Genomic DNA, 27,394 nt, shown 5'->3' on the forward strand with positions numbered 1-27,394 from the left:
TTTAATTTATTAGCTTACATATAAAGAAGAAGAAGAAGAAAAAGAGCAGGCAGCAGTCAGCAGCACGCAGCAAGCAGGCAGCAGGAAGAAGAAGAAGAAGAAGAGAAGCAGCAGGCAGCAGGACGCAAGCAGCAGCAGCAGCAGCAGCAGAAGAAGAAGAAGAAGAAGACTTACAAAGGTTCGAAGGCTTAAAGACGATCTTGCAGCTGGTTCAAAATGTTGAAGATGACGTGGCGAACTCACGTCGTGTTTGAAGGCAGTCAGACGAACTCACGGCTGCTTCGAAGGCAGGCAGACGAACTCGCGAGGGCTCCGGCCGGTTCAAAACGAAGTCACGCAGGGTCGTGCTTCTTCAAAATGTCAAAGATGAACTCACGATCCTAGTTCGAAGCTCGAAGACGAAGTCACGAAGGCTTCCGGATGGTTCAAAGGCTCGCAAACGAACTCACGAAGGGCTTCGAAGGGTCAAAAGGGGCTAGGGCTCTGTTCGTTTGAGTCGAATGAGGGATACGGGTCTGGCTTGGGCTATTTCTCTCCTTTAAATGACTAAATATTCACAAGGCGTGCCTCACGGCGCCTGGCGCCCCACTGCACCTCGTCTCACCTAGGGTCGCCTCTTGCAAGTCGCCTCGCCCCACCTGGTATGAGGCGTAAGCCTCATCGCCTCACTGCGCCTTGCGCCTAGGGCGCGCTTTTAACTACTATGGCACCAGTGAGGAAGAGTAAGTTAGTTACTATGAGGGGCAATAGAAGGGGTAGGGTTAGACCTAAAATAACTTGGGAGGAGATAGTAAGGATTTAATATCCTTGAATCTGTCAAAAGAAATGGTCCATGATTGCATAAATTGGCAAAAAATTATTCATATAGCCGACCCCACCTAGTGGGACTTAAGGCTTGGTTTTTTTGTTGTTGTTGTTGTACACTTTAAAGTGTTTTAATGCTCACTAATGGACCTACCTTCTTGGCCATATTTGAAAAACTTTTCATATAGCTCAAAAACACAAGCTAATTTTTATATTGCGAAAAGCTTTCACGAAGATCATCCCACACAGCCTTGGTTGTTCTATGAAAAATCATGTTCGCAGTAATTCGTGGCTCCATGCTATTCCAAAACTACAAAGAAATATGTCATTCATTTTCCTCCAATATTCATAATCCTTAGTCTGAAAATAGGGGACAATGCATCAAATCAAGGGCTTGAGTGCTCTGTGTCACTTTCTTGTTATTGAGATTGTACAGTATATGCTAAGGTTGAATTTATCTCAGCTAAAATATACCTCGGAGTTGTTAAGTGAGACTAGTTTGTTGGGAGCTAAACAAGTCAATACTTTCATGGATCCCAATGTGAACTTATCTAGGGATGTTAGAATAGACTTTGAAAACAAATGTAGATATAGTTGGTAAGTTGATCTACGTGAATGTAACTAGATCTAACATATCTTTTACGGTGGGATTGGGGAGGTCATAAAATCCCAAGCCACCACATTGGAATGTTGTTGGTAGGATTTTGTAATATAACAAGCACTCTCGCAACAAAGATTTGATATGTAAATGTAATAGAAACTATGATATAGTGGAATACTTAAATGCAAATTAGGCTAGCTCTATTGATGACCAAAGGTATACTACTCGATATTGTACATTTGTGGGAAGTAATCTTGTAACCTAGCATAGCAAGAAACAATCTATGTGCTTAAGTACACTATCAAGGTATAGCTCATACTGTGTGTGAGCTTTTGAGGCCAAAGTCTCTTATGTCAAATATAGGATTTTTGGTAGTGAAGCTAAAAGATATATTTTGTGATAATCAAGTTTCCATTTATATTGCTGGCAATTGAATGTTTCAAGAGAGGACAAAGCACATAAAATGCTAGTGCACTGCTCACAGCTTCACTCAAAACTATGCTATGCCATTACATGCATCTAGCTCCAAGCGAAGGGAATAAAGACCGTTGGGGCTTGGCTTCCTGACAATTTCATCATCGGGCTTCTATGGGACCAAGTGAATGAGGGACCCCTTTCAGAGATAGGGCCACTGATTCTAAAAGTTCTTGTCAATAAGAATTTCCAATCACATAGAATAGCCTGTAGACTAGAAAGGGGATCTATGGGTTTTTCATGGGCTTAAGCCCTGAGTTCAATAAACTGTCATTTTGTAAAAGATGTTGTGTTAAAGAAGGTCGTGAGGACTCCTTTTATGAAATTTGAGAATAAGCTGCGTGATGTTTTCAGGAAGCTTTCATTTAAGCCCACCTTGTCTAATATTTGTAACAAGCTAAGGTTAGGTGATATTTATACACCTCCAACTTGAGGGGTTTTAGAAATATGTTATTTTAGTAATTAGATTGTGTTAATGGGAATATTTTTGTCCTTAAGTCATCATTTGGTGTACATAGGTTCTAGGAAACAACCGCCCAATTTTTCCTTTTTTTCTCCTCCCCTTCTCTTCTTTTTTCCCACATCTTTAACTTTACAACTTACCATAGCCTTCTTTCACATCATTGTTGGGGAATGTGAAGAATGATTTTTGAACTTGGTTGCAGAGTTTTATGCCGATGGGGTCATCAGACAAGGAATTATAGGCCAATTAGCTTAATGAATAGTGTGCATAAAACTTTGACAAAGATTCTGCGCAAAAAAATTTGTGTGTTGTGTTAAACCCTACCCTTTCTCCGTCTCAAGCAGCATTGGTGGGTGGTAGACACATTTTAGATGCAGTGTTGGTTGCAAATGAGGTTGTCAAGTATCCCAGGAGCAGAAATAGGAGAAGTGTTGTACGTAACTTGGACTCCATAAAAGCTTATGATCGAACCAGTTGTGTTTCTTGACAGTATTTTGAGTCAAAAGGGTCAGGAAAAGGCATGGTGTATGCAGGCTTACCTCCACAATTGGATAGGTGATTTCCAAGACTTGAACCTCCAACCTTTTTGGTTTGAATGTAGCACCCTAACCATTGGGTCAAGGCTCACCCTCAATATCACTCACATACTCCAAATCCAAATTTGTTCAACTAGTAGCAACTAATTGATGAAGTGCAGACTCAAACAAGGCTCCTGAGATCACTTAAGTTGTAAATTCTTCAAATATTTCGGTCAAGATTCCAACAAACTAAAGACAAGCTCATAAACGGACCGTAATAGAACAAATTTACAAAGATAAATTTGATACCTGAACAGTGGCCAGAGATGCATCTCTTGCTACCCCAGAATGCAGGCACAATTCAATGAGATCAATGACAACAGAAACTTTCAAAGCCACCCAGACTTCCCCATTTTGTGTTTCAGATTCAGCAGCACCTGGAGCCTGAGAAACAAGTGGTTCAACCAAATCACTTGAAGATGCAACAGCATCATGGTCCAATGACGGTACAAGATTTGGAGTCTCAGAGATATTGGACAATGCACATTCCGTAATTATCTGGTATTCTTTGTTTGACAAAGCGGCTTTCAATTCTTCTATCTAAACAAGTGAGAATGTACATTGTAAGAAATAAAGATATCATTCCAGCTTTCCTGTGCAGCGTGGATTAACTTGCATAATGGTGAATGAAAAATGGAAACAACCATACGAAACATTTGAGTTCACCACCCACAACAAACAATGTGGTAAATTACCTTGATAGCAGCTTCTACACCTGGTATTTGATGCAACAAGTCTCTGAGGGACCTGCGAACAGTAACAGAAACTCCCTTCACATCTTGTATTATACTTTCCCCCAATTCAGTCCCGATACCAACATTTAAATTGATATCCTCAACCTAAACCATAAAATAAGATTATCACTGTTACATATAATGGGTACCAAGAAAATTTAGTATTACATAAACTGTCAAAAAGTATGATGCCACAAGATATTGCTAAAAAAAAACACACATTACGCCAGTGTTTATTTGATTAAAGCATTGCACTGATGCTTCTAAGAGAAAGTAATGGCTTGCATTTGTGTTACAAAAGCAGCAAAAGAAAAGGGCCTCTTAGGTGATTTTCCAACTGCTTTTGCATTTAGAGTAAAGGCTACTGCCACTGCTGCAGAACCACAGTCAAATGTCAATATATGAACTGACAATGCAAAGTTACTTCTGACAGCATGGTTCTAATAGCAGATGCAACCAATACATAATGCCACTATGTTATGGATTTTGGATCCTTGATACCATCACACATCAGTACATCACAAAATCAGTGGGAATAAAAATCACATCCGTGACAAACATTACAGACCACTATCGTTACCATGGTCTTAAATTTCCACGAAATTGTCAAAATTTCTGGTTTCCTTCACCCTCGAAATCAAAATGGCAGTCAAATTCCGTCTTGCATAATTTCCATCGAAATCTCAACGAATCATCCAAAATTTATCATAATCTCAAAATTTTAGCGAAGCTTGTTGAAATTTTAACTATACAATGAAATTTCCTCAAAATTCAAATGAGAGATTTAGGAGTGAAGTGAAATTTCTCTCTTATTTTATTTTATTTATTTTTATCGAAACTAAAATAATTACAAGTGCTTTTGAAATTATATGAAAAAATAAACTTACAAAAACATTTTATTTAACCATTCATGTCTAAATTATCATTATTTGTATAATAAAAAATATTTAAATAATTTATGAATTTCATTTGTGTAAGCTAAATATGTTTAATTACATTATCTTACAAATATGTTCGATAAAAATACTATATTACAACTTTTCCACCTTATATACAACATAAATTTATTTAACTTGTAATATATTGGTCCTAAAACTTACATTATTATGTCTGTTAACCATTTTTAAAGTTTGACAAAGAATTCCATGTTTTACTATTGATTTCCGTTATTTTTTCAAATCGAAATTGACATCGAAATCGAATTTGCGTACTTTTGGAGCTTCGAAATTTGAGTCGAAATCGAGATTTAAGACCTTGATCATTACGTATCAGTGTCATCGCATAACCACTACAGGAGTGTTGCAACAAATGTAAATTTTCTTTTTTTCTTAATATATTAGTTTTTCTTCTTACTTTTCTCGATTTCCCTTTCATTAATCAATCTCAGTAAGCTACTAAAGTGAATGGGGTGAAGATTATAATGAGGATGATAATGATCTATTTTAGATTACCACTTTACCTAGAAGCTTAAGCTGTTTGGTTGTGGGTCAACAATGTATATCAAGCTTTAACACTCCCCCACGTGCAGCACAACAGCACATGGAGAGAGAAATAAACAAAAAATAACACCCAGTACAGGGAATAAAATAATATTAAAACACCACACAATGAATGCGGGCAACAAAACTAGAACCCAGGACCTCCTGTAAACCAGCTCTAATAACATGTTATATTGCCACTTTACCTCAAATATTAAGCTGTTAGGTTGTGAGCCAAACAATGTATATCAAACTTTAACAATATAAAATCATTTATCTTTCATAATATCCACAAGACGTGCACCAATTAACAATTTGATATGAATATTATTTTGTAAATATATATATATATATTTAAAAATATTAGAAATTTGATATTCCTCTTCTATATTGTTCAACTTTCAACCCTCTTTTCTTTCAAATTTTGGTTGTGTTCAAGTTGTTCATATTTTTTTTTTTATGCTAAATTTTATGACTATAATAATGATATCATTTAAAAGCTTAAATAGAACAATTTAACTTTGTGGAATAATTTATTAGATTTAATTAATAAAATAATAGAACTTGTTTAATTTATTGTCTGTCCTCTGTGCCCAACAGATTAATGGAGTGTATAATGCATTTGTTTCATTCATTAATTTATCACACCTTTGATCAATGAGAAGTAAAAAAAAAAGCATATATATATATATATATATATGTATAATTTATTACCCTAAACAATGTTATAAGTTGAACTTAAAACATGCAAATATGCCAATATACAAAGGTTGTGTGTGCTTGAAAAAAATTCAGAGACATACACCAGCTTCCAGCTATATAACATCCACTACCACCCCCCCCCCCCCTTCCCGCTACAGCCGTTACAACTATGCCAAGCTACTTGCTATTGCTATTTCAAACGAAGGCTGAGAGAATGCTGATAAATGGGTAAAGGATTGCAATATTTCCAATTCATGCAAAAGATAGTATTCTATATGCTACTTAATTTGTAGGGCAAACACCTAACAAGATCAAGGCACAATCGAAGTATCATTACTTTCTAAGCAAGCTTGTCAGGCAAGAAATCTCACCAGAACTGTTAGTATTTCCATATGAACAGCATTCATTTCGCTTTTACCACCACAAATCCACCGAAAAGTATTCTGGATGGTTATGTGAACGACATCAAGCTTCAAGTAACTACAAGAAGGAAGCTATATCGATCAGATTAAGTTTGTCATCACAATGCAATAAAAAAAAACATTAAAAAAAACATGGGAAAAAAGGAGATTAGATGTTACAAAGAAACAATGAGACATTCAGTATGTCAAAGTAAACATACTCAAGGCTGTCTGTTCTTTGGGGCATTAAAATTATAGGCTTCTTAAGTGAAAGATCTAACTTTACAGCAGGTGATCCTTCAATTTCACTACTTGTAAACCACTTCTCTGAGTTCGTAACTTGATCTTTTATTTTTACAACATCCTTTGAATTGTTTGGAACAATACCTGTAACGTAACAAACAACCTACAAGCCAATATGTCAGATATACAAGACACCAGACACAAAGTAGAGCAAATCTTTAATCAACTAGAATTGAAAACAGTTACCTCCTGGATAAAACGATTCAGATATACAAAGCGTACTTCTGAAAGCTGCCCAGTTAGGCTATAATCATAACCCTCATAGTCTTCTTCATCAGCACTGAATGAATTAAAGACCAACTGCATATCCACAAGTAAATATTGGTAACCCACCATGACAGCTAGATAAACTACGAAAGTGTAATTCTTAGCCAAACGTAAGATTAACAAGCTAAAATCAAAGTGCCTATTTCTGCTGTCAATCCTCTGTGATAGTTGTTGAATTGTTTTCATTTACCAACAGAAGAAAGTACGGTTCTTAGTCAATTGCAGCATTAACAAATAATAAAAAATAAAAAAGAAATTCAAGGTGCACTTCAATCAACGAAAATAATTTTTTGTTTTAGTTTAATGGTACGGTATGCCATATCCAAATTTTGATTTAATAATTTTTGTATTTGAAAATTAAGACAAGTTGCTATCTGACTGCTGAAGTATTAGGCAAATTGAAAGAACCCCTCACAAGATTTTCTGAATAAATCTGCAGGTTGGAGTTCAGACTTCACATGGGTGATTTTAATGAGCTTCAGTGCCAGTTTTTCCCGAACAAAGTGACAATTGACTTCAATATGCCGTGTGTTCTCATGGGAAAATGGATTGGAGGCAATATGAATAGCAGCTTAAATTTCACAATATCAACTCCATAGATCAAGAATGAGGAAAACCAAATTCTTTCAACATGTTCTTTCACCACAAGTTCACATGTAGTGTGAGCCCTAGCACAACACACTGGCTCAACACTTGACCTCGCCACCATAGTCTCTTTCTTACTCCTCCACTACGCCAAGTTACGACCAAGTTGACCAACAAAAACACAATACCTAATTTTGGATCGTCTGACAGAAGGTGACCCAGCCAATATGCATCTGAATATCCCTAAATATAAGTGTGACCCTGATCCTGATATAAGAGACCTCCTGCACTTTTGAGGCATCTCAAGTTGCAAATTACAGCATTCCAATGACTTCTTCTCAAAAGAATAAAAAAACTGAATCACCGATATATCTGGTCCAGTAATTATTAGTTTAACTTTCCAACAAGTTTACAACATTGTAGGGGATCAGCCAATAAATCACTCATATCTAGAACTAACTTACTGCTAGGATCCATGGGTGTATGGCTTGGATCCCAATAGTCCAGTCTCATCCAAGAGGTCAAAACATACTTCTTCTGTGACAAAACAATTCCCATGCAAGATTTCGGACACTTCTATGCCCAAGAAGTATTTCAACAGTTCTAAATTTTTGGTCTAAAATTAAGTACGTAAAAAAAACTTTAGGCACTATATACCTCGATCATCATCACCAATAACCACAATATCATCCACGTACACAAGAAGTAGAATCCTACTAAATGTGGCATGTCTATAAAATACAAAATCATCTACCACGCAATGTTAAAGTCCAAACTCAAGTACTACAATACTGAATCATCCAAACCATGCACTAGGGGCCTACTTTAGGCCATACAATGATTTCTTGAGCGAGCCTGACTCTCCCTAATCAAATAAACCCATGTCTTTGCTCCATATAGACCTCCTCCTGAAGATTATGTAGGAACGCATTCTTCACATCCAACTGATGTGTAGGCCAATGATACAAGGTGGCTAATAAGATTAACAAATTTTGCGACTAGGGGAATGTGTCTGAATAATCCAAATCGTAAACCTGAGTATATCCCATAGCAACAAGAAACACACTCAAATGGGCCACAGAATAGCTAAAAGATTGACCTTCACCATATACACCCAGCAACAACCAACTGACAACTTGTCAAGAGGAAAAGGTATGTTAGAAAAGAATATGTTATTTCAGCAATTAGGTTGTGGGTGGGGGTATTTTTTTCCTTAGACATTTTATTATTGTTTATATATAAGAGGGTAGACCAGGAGTTGTATGTAAGGCTGGAAAACTCCCGCTCTTCTTCTTTTACTTTTTTCATTTTTCTTCTCTTCTTCTCTTCTTCTCTCTTCTTCTGTGCTCTATCTCTAGCTTTACAACATGGAATCAGAGCATTAATCTACGCCAAATCTAATTTATCAAAGCTGTTTCTTTGGACACTCTGCTTTCTGTTTTTTTCCTTATCTCCCCTAATAGTTCTCAACTGATTTTATGATTGGTTTAAGAGTCGTTTAGCAACCCTTTTCATCATGGTTAGGCCATGCAGCATCCTTAGTAGGATGCTGCGAATTTGTGGTGGTTTGTTGAAGTGAAGCAATTATGCTCTGTGATGCAGAGGCAGCATCAAGGTTCTGCAGCCAGGAGAAATTAGAAGAGGAGGAACGTGAAGCGTGGAGAGAGGAGATACCCGGTGGGGGGGACTCACAGTCACCTCAATTCAAATTCATCAACAACTGCCTACAACATGGCTTTCACACACTATTTACAAGAAAGGCTCTTTACATAAAATTACACATAAACCAGTAAAATTACATTACATTACAAATATATCCCTACTTTACACAAATATTGCAAACAACCCATAAATCACATAATCCTATACTAATTGATACTAAACACACATAATTAAATCAGAACTTAACCCAACAATTATCAATCCAATTCTTCTTAAGTGGACTCCAACTTGGATCTTCCCAAGGTCTTACTTCTTGTCCTACATCAACTCTCCCCAGTTACAAAAAATTTGGCCTCGAATTTTAAAATGTTGGAGAGTCAAAAGGGAGAAGCAAACTTGGACTCTTTGAAAGACAATGCTTGAATGAGGCAAGGAACCATGTTCCATTGGCAGCACCATAGACTTGAGTTGAGAATTAGCATCAATGACCATATCAGGGATGACAAACTCAACGATAGGCATTTATGAAAGACTTTGGATGTCTTCAAACATATGCATTTCCTTTCTTGCAGTATTTTCAAGTTGAGTAAATGCGATTGATTATTTGACTTGGTTAATTGGTAGAGCGGACTTCAAAACAATTTTTTTCTCATTATAGTGGAAGACATGTATTCTCAAGCCCTTGAATCACACCCAAATCATCGAACCAAGGGGAACCAAGGAGTACATGGCCAATCTTCATAAGGTAGGATATCACAGCAAACATTAGCCAAATATTCACCCATTTGGATGGGAACCAAACATCTTTCATTAACATGCATAATAGAGTTATCAACCCGAGACATCTCATAAGGCTCCAGGTAAGGTTCTAGATGAAGCTGCATTTGAGTGATTTCATTTATGGAAACCACATTCATTGGACATCTTCCACCAATAATGATTTTGCAAACCTTTTCTCTCCATCTGAGAAAGGTGTTGAATAGCTTAAAATTGTGCCCAAGATATGATAAATGGCATTCCTTCGTCCTATAATATTTGCCACAATGTTGCTGAATTTATATATATATATGCTGCAGCTATACATCACAACCCTTTAACACAAATTCCCACAAGCCTTACTCCCAATTTCTCAAAAACTATTTTAATTCACCTTTGATATTGATTGTCCTGCTGAAATCAAACAAATTTACAAAGAAAACATACAAATTACAGTAACAAAACCTGATTTTTAATACTGAAGTGACAATTTCTAGGGTTTCGTGCCAAAATTTATCACGCATGCTTGCAATGTAGTGTCCACAATCAAAATATCTTGCTGCGTATCAAAATATCATGGAGAAAACACCAATTTCTCGTAATGAGAACCAATTTCTCGCAATTTTGGCAGCAGTAGGAAGTCCGGCTGAATCCTCACTCACAGTCTCCGGCGCGTAGGGCGCAAGTTGCCGGCGGCAACTTTCCGGCAATGATTTTCTGGGGAGGGGTAGATCGAAGGTGGTGAGTTGAATGGTGGTGATGGTGTCAAAAAAACTCCAGCAAAGGTGGCTTTTGAAGGAGCCAGCAGCTGGAGAATTTCAGGTGGTGCTGGGCTTCACGGCTGGTCGGTTGGTGATGAAAGTTTGAAGGGAAGGGTTTTGGGGGGTTCTGTTTTTTTGTGGTGTGGGTGGTGTTGCAGAATTTATGCTGGAAATCAGAGTTTCAATAAATGGGACACGACTGGAATTTCTGAAAAAGTTTAGAAACTGCAGAACTTCTTTTCAGCTGTTTTTTTAAAAAAAAAAACTGATATTCAGAGAGAGAGAGAGAGAGAGTTAAGAAACTGAAGGAGAGAAAAGAAGAAGATGGAAGTTGGAGTTGCTGGACAGAAACTGCCAAGAGACTGCAACAGAATTGAGATATGAGAGAGGGTTGAGAAAGTTATGGGAGAGAACTAAAGAGGAGAAGAAAAAGAAGAAGAAGAAGAAGAAGAGAAGGAGAAGAGAACAAAGAAGAAGAAAGAGGGCAGAAGGCTGCTGGGCAGCAGAGGATTAGGGACAGAACAGGAGATCAGAACAGAAAAGAGAGGAGGAGAAGAGAAGAAAACAGAAATAGAGAGAATTGGGAGAGAAAATTAGAACAAAAGAATAAGAGAGGTAGGGAAGAACAGGGCAGAAGAGTATAGAGAAGGATGATGGGGGATTGAAATGGAAGAATGGAGATCGAAGTTGGGCTCTGATACCAAATGATGCAGGGGCAGCATCAAGGTTCTGCAGCCATGGAGATATTAGAAGAGAAGGAAGAAGGGGAAGAGAGTAGAGAGGAGATACCGGGAGGGGGTGGTGGACTCACATTCACTTCAATTCATCAACAACTGCCTACAACATGGATTTCACACACTATTTATAAGAAAGCCTCTTTACCTGAAATTACACATAAACCCCTAAAATTACATTACAAATATACCCCTACTTGACACAAATATTACAAACAACCCCTAAATACACATAATCCTGTACTAATTAATGCTAAACATGCATAATGAACTACTAAGTTAACCCAACAATTATCAATCCAATTCTTCTTAAGCAGTCCCCAACTTGGATCTTCCCAAGGTCTTGCTCCTTGTCTTATGATTACACATCAAAGTTGCGTAATTAGGTGTTTAAAAGCATTAATTAGGGATTGCAGTGTCACTTAAATGTCTAATTATGTCCAGTATTTTAACATTGAGCTTAATTGATGATATTGAGATAATTATCCTAACTTTGTCCGTAAATTTACGACATTCATGCTTAATTATTGCAAGGCAATGCTCGGGAATAAAAGGTGAAGGCATATATATTTTAAAGCAATGAAGGATGCACAAGGAGGACACTCTTGATGAACCATGAAGACAAAAGAGAAAGAAGAGCATGAGCCATGCAAAGAAGGCCCATGCGGCTATCCTTTGTTGGATTAAAGTTTTAAAAGATTAAAAAAGCTATTCTTGGTTGGATTTGGGGTTTTCAAGGTTGCAAATTCGTGCATATATGTTGTGGGCTACAAGGGGTAGTCAAGCTAAGAGGAAACAAACTACATGGGCCATCCAAATAGGCCCATCCGCCTACTTGAAGGAATACCACACAATTAGGGCTGATTTTGGGATGAAAAACATGCTTAACTTTGTGCTGGCCATGTGCAAGAGCTTGTGGGCTGCAAGGGCAGCTAAGTTATGAAGAAAAGAAGCTACATGGGCCATCCAAAGAGGCCCATGCGCCTATCTCAAGGCGGAAGGATGGCTGGGGCAGCAAGGGTGCAAGGAATTAGGGATTTTTATGTGTGTGTGTGGCCGAATGTGAAGAGAGTTGGAGGCCGTGAGTTTGAAAGCAGCAGCAGCTGGGAGTTTTGGGGCATCCTTGTGTAATCACAAGGATTAGAACCCTTTTCTCTACTCTTCTCTCCTCCTTCCCTCTCCATTCTCCCATTCTTTGTTCTTGTCTTCACCATTTTGCAGTTTATTTTGAAGGCTATTGAAGGGAGTTTGCAAAGCTGCGGATTGGAGTTATTGGGGCAGCCGAACCTAGAGAGGAATCCCCTCCATTTGGCCACACCACGAAATCTTCTCTCCTCTCCTTCATTTTTCCATCTTTTGTCCTTTATTTGCTTTAATTTCATGTTTATTTCAATACCTTATTTTGATTTATTGTTGGATTAAGTTTGTTTCATTTAAGTTGTTGGTTTGAGTTTGTTTTGTTTAAGTTAATGTTGGATTGAGAATTTTATGGTTGAATGTTTTATTTGATTAATAAAGCTATCATCTTTGGTTCTTTGTCCGAATGTTTAAACGTAGGATTTGGTTCTTTGTCTGAATGTTTAAACGTAGGATTATTTTGTTCTTTTAATTTTTTTATTGTTTGAATGAATCATTGAGTGAGTAATATTGGTTATGTTGGTTCACATAGTTGTTTAGGTTTTATTTGCATTCATGGGATGTTTCAAAACACAAAAAGACTAAAATTTGGCTAGGTAACAAGGTTGCACACAAGGTGTTTGACAAATTGTCCGTTAGAGCATATACACCATTTTTGGCCATTTATTGTTAGAAATAGTGGATTAGATGATGTTGTTGAATGTGGTTTAGCTCCTCGAAGAAAGGATAACCACTATTCATTCAACACACATCCTCGATTTCCTATAATTTAGGGACAAAAATAGTGTTGGTGGCACGGACATTGGCGCGTGAATTTTTGAACTTGTTACGTAACAATATTTTATGTCTTACTTGGGTTATGAACATGCCGCGTTTTAATTTAGTTTAGTCCATTGATTAGATAACTTACCATCTCATACAAAATCAAGAAAAAGGAATCATCTTCGGATCATGTCCGAAAACCCCATTCCACTGTAAATACCATTTTAGTTAGTTGTAGTGTTTTAATTCCTTTTATTTTGGGTAATAGTAAAATTTGGAATAAACATACACCGTTCTTTGTGGAGATGACTTAGGGACTTCCCTTAATTACTACTTGCTGAAACTCTTATACTTGGGAGTTCATCTCTAAGGTGGTTTTAGAGTCAAGTCATCTTACATCACTCTGTTTTAGGTATACTGCCTGTGCCATGGGCTGGTGTTGGCATGATGAAGTTGTTTTAATTCCACATGTTCGTGATTGCTTGTTGCTTGCTTGCATTCTTGAATCAGTTTCTGAAAGTTTTGATTGGTGTTCAAAGACTGCACTCACTTCTAGTGGCTGCCAGCAATAATTCCTCCATCTTCTGTGCTGCCATGTCGTTTATTAAGTCCCTGTAGTGCTTGTTGAGATCTACTTTCCACCACATAGTAAAGTAATTCCTCATAATTCTAACTTTAATTTTGATGGTAAAAGCTATTTCTTGAAGTTCAAAAGTGCTGGTTTGTGCTTGTGTGCTGCCTGATTCTCCATAGTTTCTACATTATTCATTCCCAATACTAGTGTCTGCTGATAGTAGGGTATAGGGGGTGGTTTCGAAGGCCTCTATGGAGATAGCTTCGGCTCAATTGTTAATACTGTTAGCGCACAGATCACAGCCATCAGATTGTCTGGATCCTTCAACTACCTCTTGTAGTCTCAAGCAGTGCGTGTGTATATTAACGCAAAAGGTAAGTCCAAGTATTTGTTACATTCTCCTTCTCCAGATTCCAAGGATTATGAAGATTGGATGAAAGAGCATGACATATTGCTTGTGTGGTCGTCAAATAGCATAAAGCCACAAATCGCTGCAAATGTGATGTTTCATAGAACAGCCAAGGCCATGTGGGATGATCTTTGTAGCTTCTCTCAAGGTAAAAATCAAACTTGTGTTTTTGACCTATATGAGAAGTTTTTCGAATGTTACCGAGAAGGTAGGTCCATCAGTGAGTATTACAGCTCTTTGAAGGGTATGTGGAGGAACTCAACATTTATCAACAAGTTAGTTCTAACATTGAGATGATTAAGAGGCAGAGCGGGGAATTTTGGCTTCCTTTTCGGTCTACATTGACTTATGAGCTTCAACTTGTCAACAACTTGATACTGAATCCATGCATCCATATATGAAGCATATGCTAGAATTCATGGATCATCAAAGATGGCTCTCAATCTTCTCCTCAAGCTTCTTCCCATGATAGTTAAACCATGCTTAACATTGCCTCCAACCATGGTAAGGGAAGTGTCGGAGGACAAGGATGGGGTTTGAAGTCAAAGGTAGTGTATAGGAGCCCGTCATGGCAATTTTCGCATTTGCACACACTATGGCAAGCAAAAACCATACTATTGATCGTTGTTGGGATCTCCACGGAAACCAACTTGGGACAATAAGTCTTTTGCCAAGCGTGATTCCACTATTGAAAGTTCAAGTGTAACTATCCACTCCACTAGGGACTTGAGTACATCATCTACCATGTTCCTAGAGGAGTATAACAATCATGTCCCCATGGTTCAACAACTCCAAATTCATTCTTATACATCTAATGCTATTGCAGCCACTTCAAGTACAACCGGGCTTCTTCCCTCTTCATCCTCTCCACCCTATGTTATTGATTCTGGTGCCTCCTCCCTTATGACAGGTAGGCCTAATTTATTTCAGTTCTTGAAACCCACTAATTTACACACTAACACCATGTTTGGTACAATGGAATGGAATGGAATGCCCTTCCCAACATTTTAATTCCATTCTTATGTTTGGTATGTTTTTAAAAGTGGGAATACCCATTCCATCGGAATGCTCATTTTAAATCAAAGTGAGAATAGTGATGCCATCAAAATGTGGAAGGAATCATTATTCTCTTCCAAAGGGGGAATCAGACTCCCTCCCCAACTCTCCCCTTATCTATCCTCGACACAGACATCTCTCTCACACTATAGCTTGTCAATCAAATATGGAGCTGAGAATAAGAAGCCAAATCACAATTGGAATTTAACAAGAGGGAAACCAAATCAAAGCTAGGGCTCAGATTCTCCATTCCAAATCAAAGCTGAGGTAAGCCTCCCTGTTCTTCATTCAACCCTATTTTTTTTCTAATTTATTATTAAAGTTTTTTAATCTATTCTTTTTTTCCCTCATTTTAATGCTATAATCAGAGTTTTAATGTACAATAAATTTTTAATTATTGTTTCCATTCCAATTTATGATAAAATTTCCGTTTTCTGATGTAGTCTAGTAGAGACTGGTTTCTTACTCCGACACATCTTCCCATTTCTTCCCTCGGCTGGAGGTGTTTCAGCCAAATTTGCTCTCTCTCTCTCTGGAGGCAATTTTATTTTGAAAGTTGGGGAGGAGGTTAAGATACTAAAACTATTCTTATTTCATACTTTTTTGTTTCTTGAGAAATTCTCTTCAATGTCCTAATTTTTGTCTCACACGGCCAGTCCCAAGCCCGAGTAAAGGAGGAGGGTTGTGTTGGGTGGCCGACAGCCAATGTAAAACTTGTCAGATCACTATGATATGAATCCTCACTGATTATTCGCTAACACATCCCCCTACAAGTGACACGTGCACTTATACCACCTAGGTGTAGCGAAAGTGGGCAAGCGTGGGCTAGGTGCCTTGGTCGTCACCCTTAAGCAGCGCGTCATGTCAACGCTTGGGTATGGTGTCAAAAATGCAAGGTTCCCTAATGTAGCCAAGTAAAGAAGTTAGTTCAAGAGACTAAGATTAGATTAGCAACTTGAAATAAAGGGACACTTAAAGGTAAAAGCATGGGAATAGGGGACAAAATGATAGAAGAAAAATATAAGAAGGCAGCCATGGAGCTGTACATAAGGCTCCAGGAAACTTCCACCTCTTTTTCCTCTAGCATTCTTCTTATGTTCTCTTCTTCTCCACTCCATCTCTAAGTTTACAATAGATATTGGGAGGGGTTTTACTCCATAGCCTCAAGTTCAACTAACTCCTAAGATTTTCACACAATGGAGGAAAGAAACCGCAGGGGAAATATAGAATTTAAGTACTTCCTACAACATGACCAGAACTGCAAAATCAGTTGCAGCCATCCGTATTATGTGCTCAATTTCAATAAAGCTCAAGAAATAACTAAACATGGAAATAGAGCATCGGACATTAATACGTCCCCAGAAAACCAAAAACTATGTAGATTTCTATACCAAGAAAAATACCTCAACAAATGAACTGCCACCAGGGTTTCTCATATCACAGACCCAGAAATAAATATGGCTGCTGTGAAGACTGTCATCACTTATTCTTAGATTTCCAAGAGCAGCCTTTATACCAAATGATGATGGATACACCTTCAGACAAAAAGGAGTAATTAGCTTCAAGAAGTAAGAATTACATTTTATGTAAGACAAATAAATTTTAGATTCATCAAATAAACCTAGGTAAACCTTAATATCAGTGCGCAAATTATCCTGTGACAAAGTCATTAGCTTAGTTTCATTTTCTTTCATCAACAAAATCTGAGCACGAGCCATATTCAATGTTAGATAGAAAATTATTCTGGATTTCCCCTTTCCTAGTAACCCTTTAGCAACAGGCTCCTCAACCATAGTCAAATGTTGATCATCAACCACATCTTCCCTGGAGGTATCATTTTGTATCATGGGTGGTGAAGAATTGTCACTGAAAGTTTCACAGCTTTCATCCTCAGCATTAATGGCATTAACAAATTCCATAATGGCGACAATAGTTGGTCTACGACAGAAAAATGATAAGGTAGCAAGCGTCACTATGACCTGAAACAACCATTAGAAAATTGGTCAAACATCCACAAAAAAAAAAAAAGGAAAGGAAGAATTCCAAACAGTGTGGTCCCTACCTTCTTGTCAATATTATCATAAGCGAGAGAATTATGGTCATAAATAACAATTTGAGCTTTCACAAAGCTATCCAGATTATCAGTTGGTTCAATGACCTCCCTACCAGTTCGAGCATCATCAGGCAGGAGATGAGCAATCCGACTGAAACTGGGCGGTTTTAATGATAATTTTTCAGACGTAAGTGACTGCTGCAAGCGCCCAGGTGATTGCATTGGATAATCAACAATGTCAACCATATTGTCTGCTGCCTCATAAAACTTCTCATCTCCATCACTTTGGGATAAATCATTGATACCCCAACTCTGACTTCCAGCATCTTCATAAGATGAAGCTGCATCTACATTTCCAATGAATGATCTTGCCAGATAAGATGGCTCAGATACTCCTTTATGGCAAATTAAATCTTCAATTTCCAAAGATTTCAGCACTGTGCCAATGAACATGTCATTTGATCTAATTGAAAGCTGGACCTGTTTTGGCATGCAAAATTAAATCCATAAGGGTGAAAACACCAAATACCAGAAACACAGTTCACTGTCAACATTACCTGACCACCTATAGCCCGGAATTCAAATAAACAACTCTCCTCAGCCAGAAGCACCTTAACGAAACTTCGCTCATACTAGAGGAAAACAACGCAAATAATGAAATTATCAATTATTTCTGCAATTTAATTAAAAAAAAACTGCAGCTGCAAGATTAATTACGTAGCCCACATTTACCATCTGCTTATAACTGAAGCATATCTTTAACTCATCAAGAACACCAGTTATAAACACTTTCTCAACCATTGATGACTCCACCACATCATTGTTGTCAACTAGTTCTGTTTCAGAGTCATCATGATCCGAAGAAGTCTCGGATAGACTAGTTATAGGTGCAGAACCCTGCAAGGAAATAAAAGGAAGCACCTTTAATAGTTTTAAAAAATTGATAACAATTATTAGAATTTTTTTTCCCATTTGTGCCTTCTAATTAACAGAACAGCAGATAAAAAGAACAGCATAAAGAGCATATTAACATAGATTTGTGCAGCAAGGGTCCATTAGATATATCAAGCAGTCACCTCTTCAGGTATTTCTAACTTGTTTCCCTCTCTTGCACTTCCAGAAGGAGAGAAATCCAGCCCTCAGCTCTTTCATTTTTTCTTCTTCTTTATAAGAGAATAATGTACAAGTACAACAATAACAACAACAAAATCAAGCCTTAATCCCACTAGGTGGGGTCGGCTATATGAATCATTTTCCGCCAATTTATGCAATCATTAACCATTTCTTTTGATAGATTTAAGGATATTAAATCCTTACTATCTCCTCCCAAGTTATTTTAGGTCTACCCCAACCCCTTCTACTGCCCCCCACAGTAACTAAGTCACTCTTCCTCACAGATGCACTATGTGGCCTACGTTGCAAGTGTCCAAACCATCAGAGTCGTCCCTCCCTTATCTTATCTTCTATAGGAGCTACACCTAATTTACCACAAATTTGTTCATTCCTTAATTTATCTTTCAATGTTATACCACTCATCCATCTAAGCATTCTCATCTCGGCAACTTTTACTTGTTGATATTATGTTTCTTCGTCGCCCAACATTCCGATCCATATAGCAAAGCAAAATCTTTAGTGCAAATTCAACTTCGTTAACTCTAATTTTGCGAATAAATCTCATATTTTTAGTTTTTTCTTCATTTGACAATTTTAAGTTTAAGTCTTCTATTTGGTTTTCATTAAACAACTTTCTAAAGTAACTTTGCCATCTTTCTTTAATGTCTTCAACCTTAACCAAGAAAATATCATCCTCACTTTTTATACATTTTACATTTCCTAGGTCCTTACTCTTCATTTCTCTAGCTTTAGCAAGTTTAAATATATCTCTTCCCCCTTCTTTTGTAATTAATCTATTATACAAACTATTAAATGATCTATATTTAGCTTCACTAACAACCTTTTTTGCATCTTTTCTTGCCTCCTTACATTTTTCAAAGTTATCTCTGTTTCTACATTTTTGTCACGTTTTATACTAAATTCTTTTTTTCTTTATGATTTTTTGTACATCTTTATCCCACCACCAACTCTCTTTGCTATTCGAGAATCTTCCCCTTGATTCACCTAAAATCTCTTTTGCTATCTTTTTAATAGAGCTAGCTAATCTATTCCAAAGAGTATTTGTATCTATCCCATCCTCCATGGTCCAATCCCAAGTTGATCATTTTATCTTTAAATTTTATTATATCTTCTCTTTTTAGGCTCCACCATCTAGTTCTCTTACACTAGTTTTAAATTGGTTTGTTTTATCATTTTTTTCCCATTTTTTAATACATATACCTAACACTAAGACTCTATGTCACATGGTTAGGCTTTCACCTGGAATAACTTTACAATCCTTGCTTGATAAACGATCTACCCTCCAGGTAAAAAAAAAAAAAATCTATTTGACTTCTATTTTGTCCACTTTTAAAGGTTATTAAGTGTTCTTCTCTCTTCTTAAAGCAAGTATTCATTATACCAAAATCATGTGACATAGCAAAGCCTAAGATCATCTCCCCAGACTCATTTTTGTCTCCATAACCATATCCTCTATATATCCTCTCATAATTTTTATTATCTCTTTCAACGTGTCCATTCATATCTCCTCCTATAAATATTTTCTTAGTCCCTGGTATGCCTTGTATAATACTATCCATATCTTCCCAAAATTGTCTCTTAAGATTTTCTGCTAAGCCGACTTGAGGAGCATAAGCACTAATGATATTTATTATCTCGTCCTAATACCATCTTGATTTCTATAATTCTATCCCCTACTCTAGTTACATCCACAACGCTATCTTTTAAGTTTTGTCTATAACAATGCCTACTCCATTCTTATGTTTTTCTTTTCTAGTGTACCAATGTTTAGATCCTGATTTATCAATTTCTCTAGCTTTCTCCCCCGCCTACTTAGTTTCTTTAAGGCAAATTATATTAATTCTTCTTCTGATCATTGTATCCACAATTTCCATATTTTTACCTATAAGTGTCCCTATATTCCAAGTTGCTAATCTAATCCTAATTTTCTGAACTAACGTCTTTACCTGCCCACGTCTAGAATGATGCAAGAACCCTAGCGTATTTGAGACCGTTACCGGGCGCCAACACGGCGTGTCGCTTCGGGGCAACGACCTAGCCCACCCTCGCCCACTTTTCGCTACACCCAAGTGGTTCAAGTGCAACGCATCGCTCGTAGGGGACGCCCCAGCAAATATTCGGTAAGAATTCATATCATAGTGATCTGACAAATTTTACGCTGGCTATCAGCTACCTAACGCAACCCTCCTCCTTTACCCGGGCTTGGGACTAGCTGTGTGAGAAAAAATTAGGACATTAAGTGCATCACAAAAGTTATCCTCCAGAGTAAGATTAGCTAAAAAATGGAAATAAAATTCTCTTTGATTTTTCTTCTATCCACTTATATCCACTTTCTAGATCCAAAAAAAAGCAATCTGAGATATCGGCATTGCAATATAACATCAATTTTTCAACCATTTACTTAAGTCATAACTGTATTTTCCTATTTAAAAAGGATGGCATAATATACTACATACACGTGCCTGTGCCACAAAAAGGAAGGGAACAAAAGAAAACTATGTCGTGCTGACACAAATGCAAATGTGATGTGGTGAAGAAGAGCATCCCCTAGCTGGGATTTTGGGTTGCGAAGTAAGGGCCTTCCCTTTGGAGTAATATGGGACTCCCTTTACGACAAATTTCCATGGCTAGGAGCTTGAAAACTTTACTGAATATGTTGGCTGCTTATATAGAGTTCCTTATCAAATTGACCCAAATGAGCCTGAGTGGACTCTTGACAAAAATGGCAGCATTTTGAATCAGCTCATTCAAGAGAGAGCTGAATAAAACTGCTGAAATCAGAAACAATTTACCCTGGAAACCCATATGGAAATCTCTACCTCACACAAAAGTTGCTTCCTTTGCTTGGAAGGCAGCACACCAGAAGAATCTTTAGATAGAAAAAGAGGAAATTTAGTCAAGGAGAAGAGAAAATACAATAAAGAGCATAAGAAATCCGCCTTAGAAGAGAATAAAAACAGAAAGTAAAAACACCAAAAATGGTGCTGCCACCCAATAACACTGAAAATCAGAAAAAGATAGCTCTTTAAACAACCAGCTACGGAAGACCACAAAGAAGCCAAATACTGAATCCTATCCCAGATTATAGAGCAAGGCATCCTCTTCCCCAATAAAAAATTGACATTCCTCTCCAACCAAATGCTCAATAAGACAGCCAAAAACCCACACCTTCGCAAAGTCGAACCATCTTTAACCTTCCAAAACACTTAAACGAAATAGATAACAACTCCTCCACCAACTTCAGAAAAACCCAACTCACTCTAAAACTCCAAATAATTAATTCTGTACCCTCCAAGAAAAAGAACAATGAAGGAACAAGAGAGGCAGATTCTGAACTTCCAAAACATAAAGAACATATATCCAGAGACGAAGCCTTCAAGAACCTCCTACTTTGCAACAGTTTGTTACTGTTCACTCTATTAAGAAAAACCAAGTAAATGCACGCCTTAATCTTAGAGGGAACTTTGGCCTTCCAAATAGTCAATGAAGCAGGAAAGACAGGTTCTCTTGGATCAAGAATTCAGATGAGTACTTCCTCAATTTGTCAAGAACCCACAACTGATAAAACACTCCTCAAGCAAGGAAAACTGTTTTCCAACAAACACAACAAAGAAGACAGCCTCAACACATCTCTCATTAAGGAATCTAATTCCTAAGAAGTCTCATACCCCAATGGAATACAAAAGATAGAAATAAAACCATTGTGCAAAGAGTACAGCCTATACAAATACAGAAAAGAAGTACAAAGTGCAACATCACCAACTCAAATGTCGTCCCAAAACCAAATACGATCCCCATTTCTCACAAAAATATTGATGAAGGGATAAAGGGACGATAAATGTGCAAAATACACTTCAAAGGGCTCTGAATCCTACTATTTACAACTTACAAAAACGGGGATATCTTTAGCTAACAGATGTTTCGCACAAAGAAGACACTGATCCAACAGTCACATACTCCTTCACTGTTCTTGGACAAGAAGCCTCTGGTCTGGTCAGCCAGTTTTGAGTTATTGCTGTGAGTGGAAAATGAGATTTTTGGGCCTGGAGAGACATTTGGTAAAGCAAAGAAAAAATGCCTCGACCTCAGTCCCTGCTGACATTTTTGGGTTGCAAAGAGGGAAAGAAACAGAAGAGCTTTTGAAGGATCAGCTATGTCACTTCCAATTCTCAAAGATAGATGGCTTAACACTCTCTAGCTGGTTTAGTGGACCGTACATGTTAGACACCTCCACAATTCTTGACTTTTTTTACGCTTCCACTATGTTCGGTTTCTGGAGTGAAACTGGAACAGGAACTGAATCAAGGTATGAATGGAAATATTACTCATCTGAAATTAGAGGCTGCAGATCTCATGGAGCTCAAATGGCTTGAATTCTGGGTTCAGTGAAGTTCCCAACATCATGGGTTTGGTTGCCTTGAGGTCGTTTTTGGCATCCATGGAAGGTTTGGGTTCTATGGTCTAGTGGTTGTCGGACATGCAAGGGAGGGAGAAGCCCAAGTAATGAGTTTGGCCCAGATGACATTTTTACAGCATCCATGCAAGTGTTAGGTTCATCAGATTCAATAGTGGAGTCTAGTCAACAGAACCCACCAGCCATGATCGCCAGCTGCAGCAACCTCATGGTTGCCAGCCACATCATGGGAGGGGGACATTGTGTGGGAAGAAAGGGATATGAGATGAGGCTGAACCATTATTTAAGGGAATTTTTAAGAAAGTAAATGATTGGGGAACAATTCTTATGGAATGGATATCCATGCCAGCTCATATGAGTGGGTAACGCAATTCCGCCATTTGTAGAAATGGAAATTGAGGCCTGAATTTTGATTCCATTCCAGCCCTTCTTCCATGAACCAAACATAATGTTCATATGACAGTTGATATCTTTCCTTTTGGCTTTTTTTTTTAAATGGCTGCCCCTTAATGAATTCTCTCTTTTACTGATAAAAAATCTATTAAAAAAAATAAAAAGAAACCTCAGTTAATATTTTCTACAACTGAGTCCATTCTTCGCCTTGTTAGTTACAATAACATTTATTAGTAAATATTATTATCCTGGTGCCATCATTATGATTGTATTCCAGTTACCAAGTCCAAGTAGTACATTATTTGTTTCAATGTTCATTTATGAGGTCTTCTTGACTCCGGGGAGGTAAAAGACAGCTGCACTCAATTATTTTCATTTTCATAAGCACATTTAATGCCCAAAGCCATCATGTAACTGTATATACATACACACATATACATATCTTAGTCAAGATAATGATGAGGATAATACAGAATTGTCCCTTTCCATTTGCTTATCAATTCTGATATGCTCATAATTTTCCTAAGAATTGGACTTGTGAGTTGAGGATTCACCCAAGGCAACTTCATATCCTCCACCCCTTCATTTTCGAGCAAGAGGCTCTCACTTTTGCCACTATAACCTCTATCCCTTGGCCATTTCCACCACACACACCACATCAAATAGGTATCAGAGCAAGTTTCTTCCCTGAGATTGCTTTTGTAGCTTGCTGTGTTCTTGCCTCACAAATTTTACTGTTTCTTCTTGGATTGTTTTTACTTCTTGTGCACTTCAAATATATACTTAAACCTGTTTAGTTATTCCTTGAGTTTTTAAAGCACGTCCATCATTTTGGCTGCTTGCTGGTATTTAGTCAAAGTATCAATAGTCAAATATGGCTGTCCATCCACACTTGAAAGATCAATACTCTTTTCTCAATAAATATTTAGTTATCACTATTAGCAGGATGACCTCAGTAGATAAAATGGGGAATGTGACAGTAGTCTCTAAAGAAGAGCAAATGATAATTTGTCAAATTGTTCAAATGGAGGAAAGCTTTCACATATAAAGAAATTAAAGCTTGATGTGAGGGAATACCTGCAGCCTTATCTCATTCTTTGGTCCAATAAAAAGGAGGGTCTGTTTGTGGCACATAGATGCATGGTTAATGTTTTTGTCTCTTCTAATAAAAATCAACTTGGAACAATGTAGTACCAATGGATGCATGCCATATTCCACTTGGTCATTTTTGGCAAAATAATCTCCATGATGGCCACAAAAATACCCACTCTTTCTGAGTCAAAACACTGGCAACAAGAAAATGGATTTTGAAGCCAGCGAAGGATGTTGACGCCACAATAATGAAGATAAAATGCAAGCTGATATTATTAAAAAAACCAACAAAAATGTGACTGAAAATGAGAAGTGTTATATAGAGTCTGCAGGGGCTTCTTCAAAACATCAAGCTACAGGCATAAATGGAAATTTTCCCTCTGGAATTGTCAGATTTGACTCAAAGCAATGTAAATGATAATGACCAGGAAATAGGTCTGTATGCTGATGAAAATGATTCAGAAGCCTTAGCTACCCAAGAAGATAAGCATCCCTGTGCTTTCTTAATTCCAGAAGAAAAGGATCATCATTATGCCATGGCAATACTTAACACAAAATTCCTGAAGAACTGCCTCAAAAAAACTCCTTGCTCCTGATGTTCAACCTCGCGGACATAACATATTTACAAAAGAAAAGCAGCAGTATCCCAAATCATTTTTTGCTGAAGAAATGCTACAATACCATTATATTTCTGTTCCAAATAAAATGTGATGTCATTCTCCAAAGAGAGCTGCAATCTAGGTTGTTACTAGTAAACAAAATCAACCCAAAAAGATGGTGCAGTAAAATCAAGGTGAAAGAAAATCAAGGCAAGAAATGATATCCACTTCCAATTTTATGGTCAACTGGAAGCATAGGCCCACCTATGAGGACTCCTGGATTAAGCAATAAGGACCTTGTTTTAGGTGTTTCCGAGACGTATAAAGCATCAGAGGTGGCAGGAAACTCACAGAGTTGAGTTTGATCTGAAAGGGGAGAATGAGGTATGCAGGATCAGTGAAACATCTGTTCATATTTTCTAGAAGTCAATCCACTCGTTGCAGTAGTATTTATTAATTATTGTTATCTAGGTAACATTATTATGTTCTAGTTAAAGGTGTGTCATTTCTCAAGTCCAAGACACATTTAATTCCTAATTTTTTTTTTTTTTTTATAATAAAGAAATTGTACTAAGAAAGAAGAATAAGATAACACAACCTAGCACTGGATAAAGCCAAATGTAGAGATCACCACACTAAATTCCTCTGCCATGGATGCTTACCAAATGCCTTCCTTGTCGTCCAACACTTCCCTAGCGATGGTTGGAGGTGATGCTAGACATGGATGAACTATAATGGGAAGAAGCTTGATGAGGAGAAGAGTGAGCCGTCTTTGGTGATCAGTTGAATCCTATCATATGCTTCATTTAAGGATGGTATGGATTCATTAGCAAGAATCTGATCGCAGATGGATTGAAGGTCAGAACTCAACCTTGGAAGCCTACTATGCCCTTTGCCTCTTAATCATCTCAAAGTGCTATAAGACTCACTAAATGGACCTACCTTCTTGATCATATTTGAAAAACTTCTCAAGTCAAAAACATGAGTTTGATTTTTATCTTGAGAGAAAGCTTACAAGAAGATCATCCTATACGGCCTTGGCTGTTTTATGAAACATCACAGTTTTAGCATGCCTCTACTATTCCACGACCACACAAGCAATATGCAATTATCATTCATCCAATCTTCATAATCCTTGGATTGTGGAGAGAGGGGAGAATGCAACAAATACTTGGACTTTCTCTTTTGCACTAATATACATACACACTACCAAAGACCACAAGAGGTAGTTGGAGGACCCAACCAATTTGATGGCGATGATGTGTATATTAGCAGAGTATCAGCTGAAGCACTCTAGGCCATCAAAACACCCCACAATAAATTCTACAATCAGCGCACACCAGCATTCAAGAATGAATAGCACAGCAACTATGCAAAATCAGGTAGCAGACCAAACACAGACCAGCACTTCTAAATTTCAAGAGGCAGCTCTTACACAACTGAGTTGCAGTAATACGAAGAATTACTTGACTACACAGTGGAAAGTAGATCACAATAAGCACCACAGGCACTTAATAAACAACATGGCAGCACAGAAGCTACAGGCACTATTGCCAGCAGCAACTAGAAGCAAGTTCCGGTAAGAACAGGAAATATAATCATTAAACACCAATCAAAACCACCGGCAACCGATGCAAGAGTGCAAGCCTGCAAGCAATCAAAAACATGCAGAATGAAAGTAACATCATCATGCCAACACCAGCCAGAACACCAAAACAGAACTAGCAGTATACCTGGAAGAGAGCAATGCTGCTTCACATCAGCAAAGCACCACAAACACACGAAAAACCATGAAAAAAAGGTCCCTAAATGACTCTCAAACCAACCAGAAAATCAGATTTGAGGATTACTTGGGGGAAGAGAAGAAAAAAACAAAAACAAAAACAAAAAACACAGTGCCTAAAGAAACAGCTCTTATGTATCAGATTTTGAGGAAATTAACATCATGTAATAAAGTTAGAGATAGAGCAGAGAAGAAGAGAAGAAAAGAATAAGAAAGCAAGAGAGAAAAAAGAGGAGGCAGTCCCTGGAGCCTCAGCTCCATGTCTGTCCTCTTATATATTAATAATAACAATAAAACTTAAGGACAAAAACAGCCCCACTCAAACAACCTAATTACCAAAATAACATGTTCTCTTCTAACAATAAAAAAATAAAAATTGAAAATTAAAAAAATAATAATAAAAAATTGGCAGAAAAACTAAATTAGAAAAACACTCTTTAAGCCTTTTCATCATAATTCACTGAGCACTGCAATTTTATAATTCACGCTGGCCTTTCTTCAGCTTCCTTTTAGCACCACCAAGACGAACACATTTCTTCCAGGATCACACAAGGCACAAACCCATCTTATCCATCAACTGTTGAGCTTCTAGCCCCTTACTATTAACCATTTCCACAAGAATAGGTAAAATTCCACTGCTGCTCTTCAGCCAGTCCATCATCCTCAAAAATAGGAATTCCCTCCG

The 27,394-nt window shown here is 37.5% G+C and overlaps 1 protein-coding gene across 4 annotated transcripts in view; it reads right to left on the minus strand.

Annotated features, from left to right (window-relative positions):
* Positions 1 to 27,394, minus strand: part of LOC131164992 (uncharacterized) — a 221,741-nt gene that overhangs the window by 149,873 nt on the left and 44,474 nt on the right. For 3 of the 4 annotated variants that reach the window (XR_009139382.1, XM_058122575.1, XM_058122573.1), the window contains exons 22-31: positions 18,021 to 18,191; positions 17,852 to 17,926; positions 17,304 to 17,774; positions 16,873 to 17,220; positions 16,645 to 16,776; positions 6,725 to 6,838; positions 6,457 to 6,641; positions 6,206 to 6,314; positions 3,616 to 3,759; positions 3,170 to 3,460 (exon numbers count right to left, since the gene is read on the minus strand). Coding sequence is in view for 3 of the 4 variants with exons in the window: in XM_058122575.1 (XP_057978558.1) it covers positions 3,170 to 3,460; positions 3,616 to 3,759; positions 6,206 to 6,314; positions 6,457 to 6,641; positions 6,725 to 6,838; positions 16,645 to 16,776; positions 16,873 to 17,220; positions 17,304 to 17,774; positions 17,852 to 17,926; positions 18,021 to 18,191 (2,040 nt within the window). In the remaining variant the exon portion in view is untranslated. The remainder of the gene's footprint in view (positions 1 to 3,169; positions 3,461 to 3,615; positions 3,760 to 6,205; positions 6,315 to 6,456; positions 6,642 to 6,724; positions 6,839 to 16,644; positions 16,777 to 16,872; positions 17,221 to 17,303; positions 17,775 to 17,851; positions 17,927 to 18,020; positions 18,192 to 27,394) is intronic. The other variant, XM_058122576.1, reaches the window with a different exon arrangement.

The sequence above is a fragment of the Malania oleifera genome, chromosome 9 (genome assembly GCF_029873635.1).
Source record: "Malania oleifera isolate guangnan ecotype guangnan chromosome 9, ASM2987363v1, whole genome shotgun sequence".
In the NCBI taxonomy this organism is placed as follows: Eukaryota; Viridiplantae; Streptophyta; class Magnoliopsida; order Santalales; family Ximeniaceae; genus Malania; species Malania oleifera.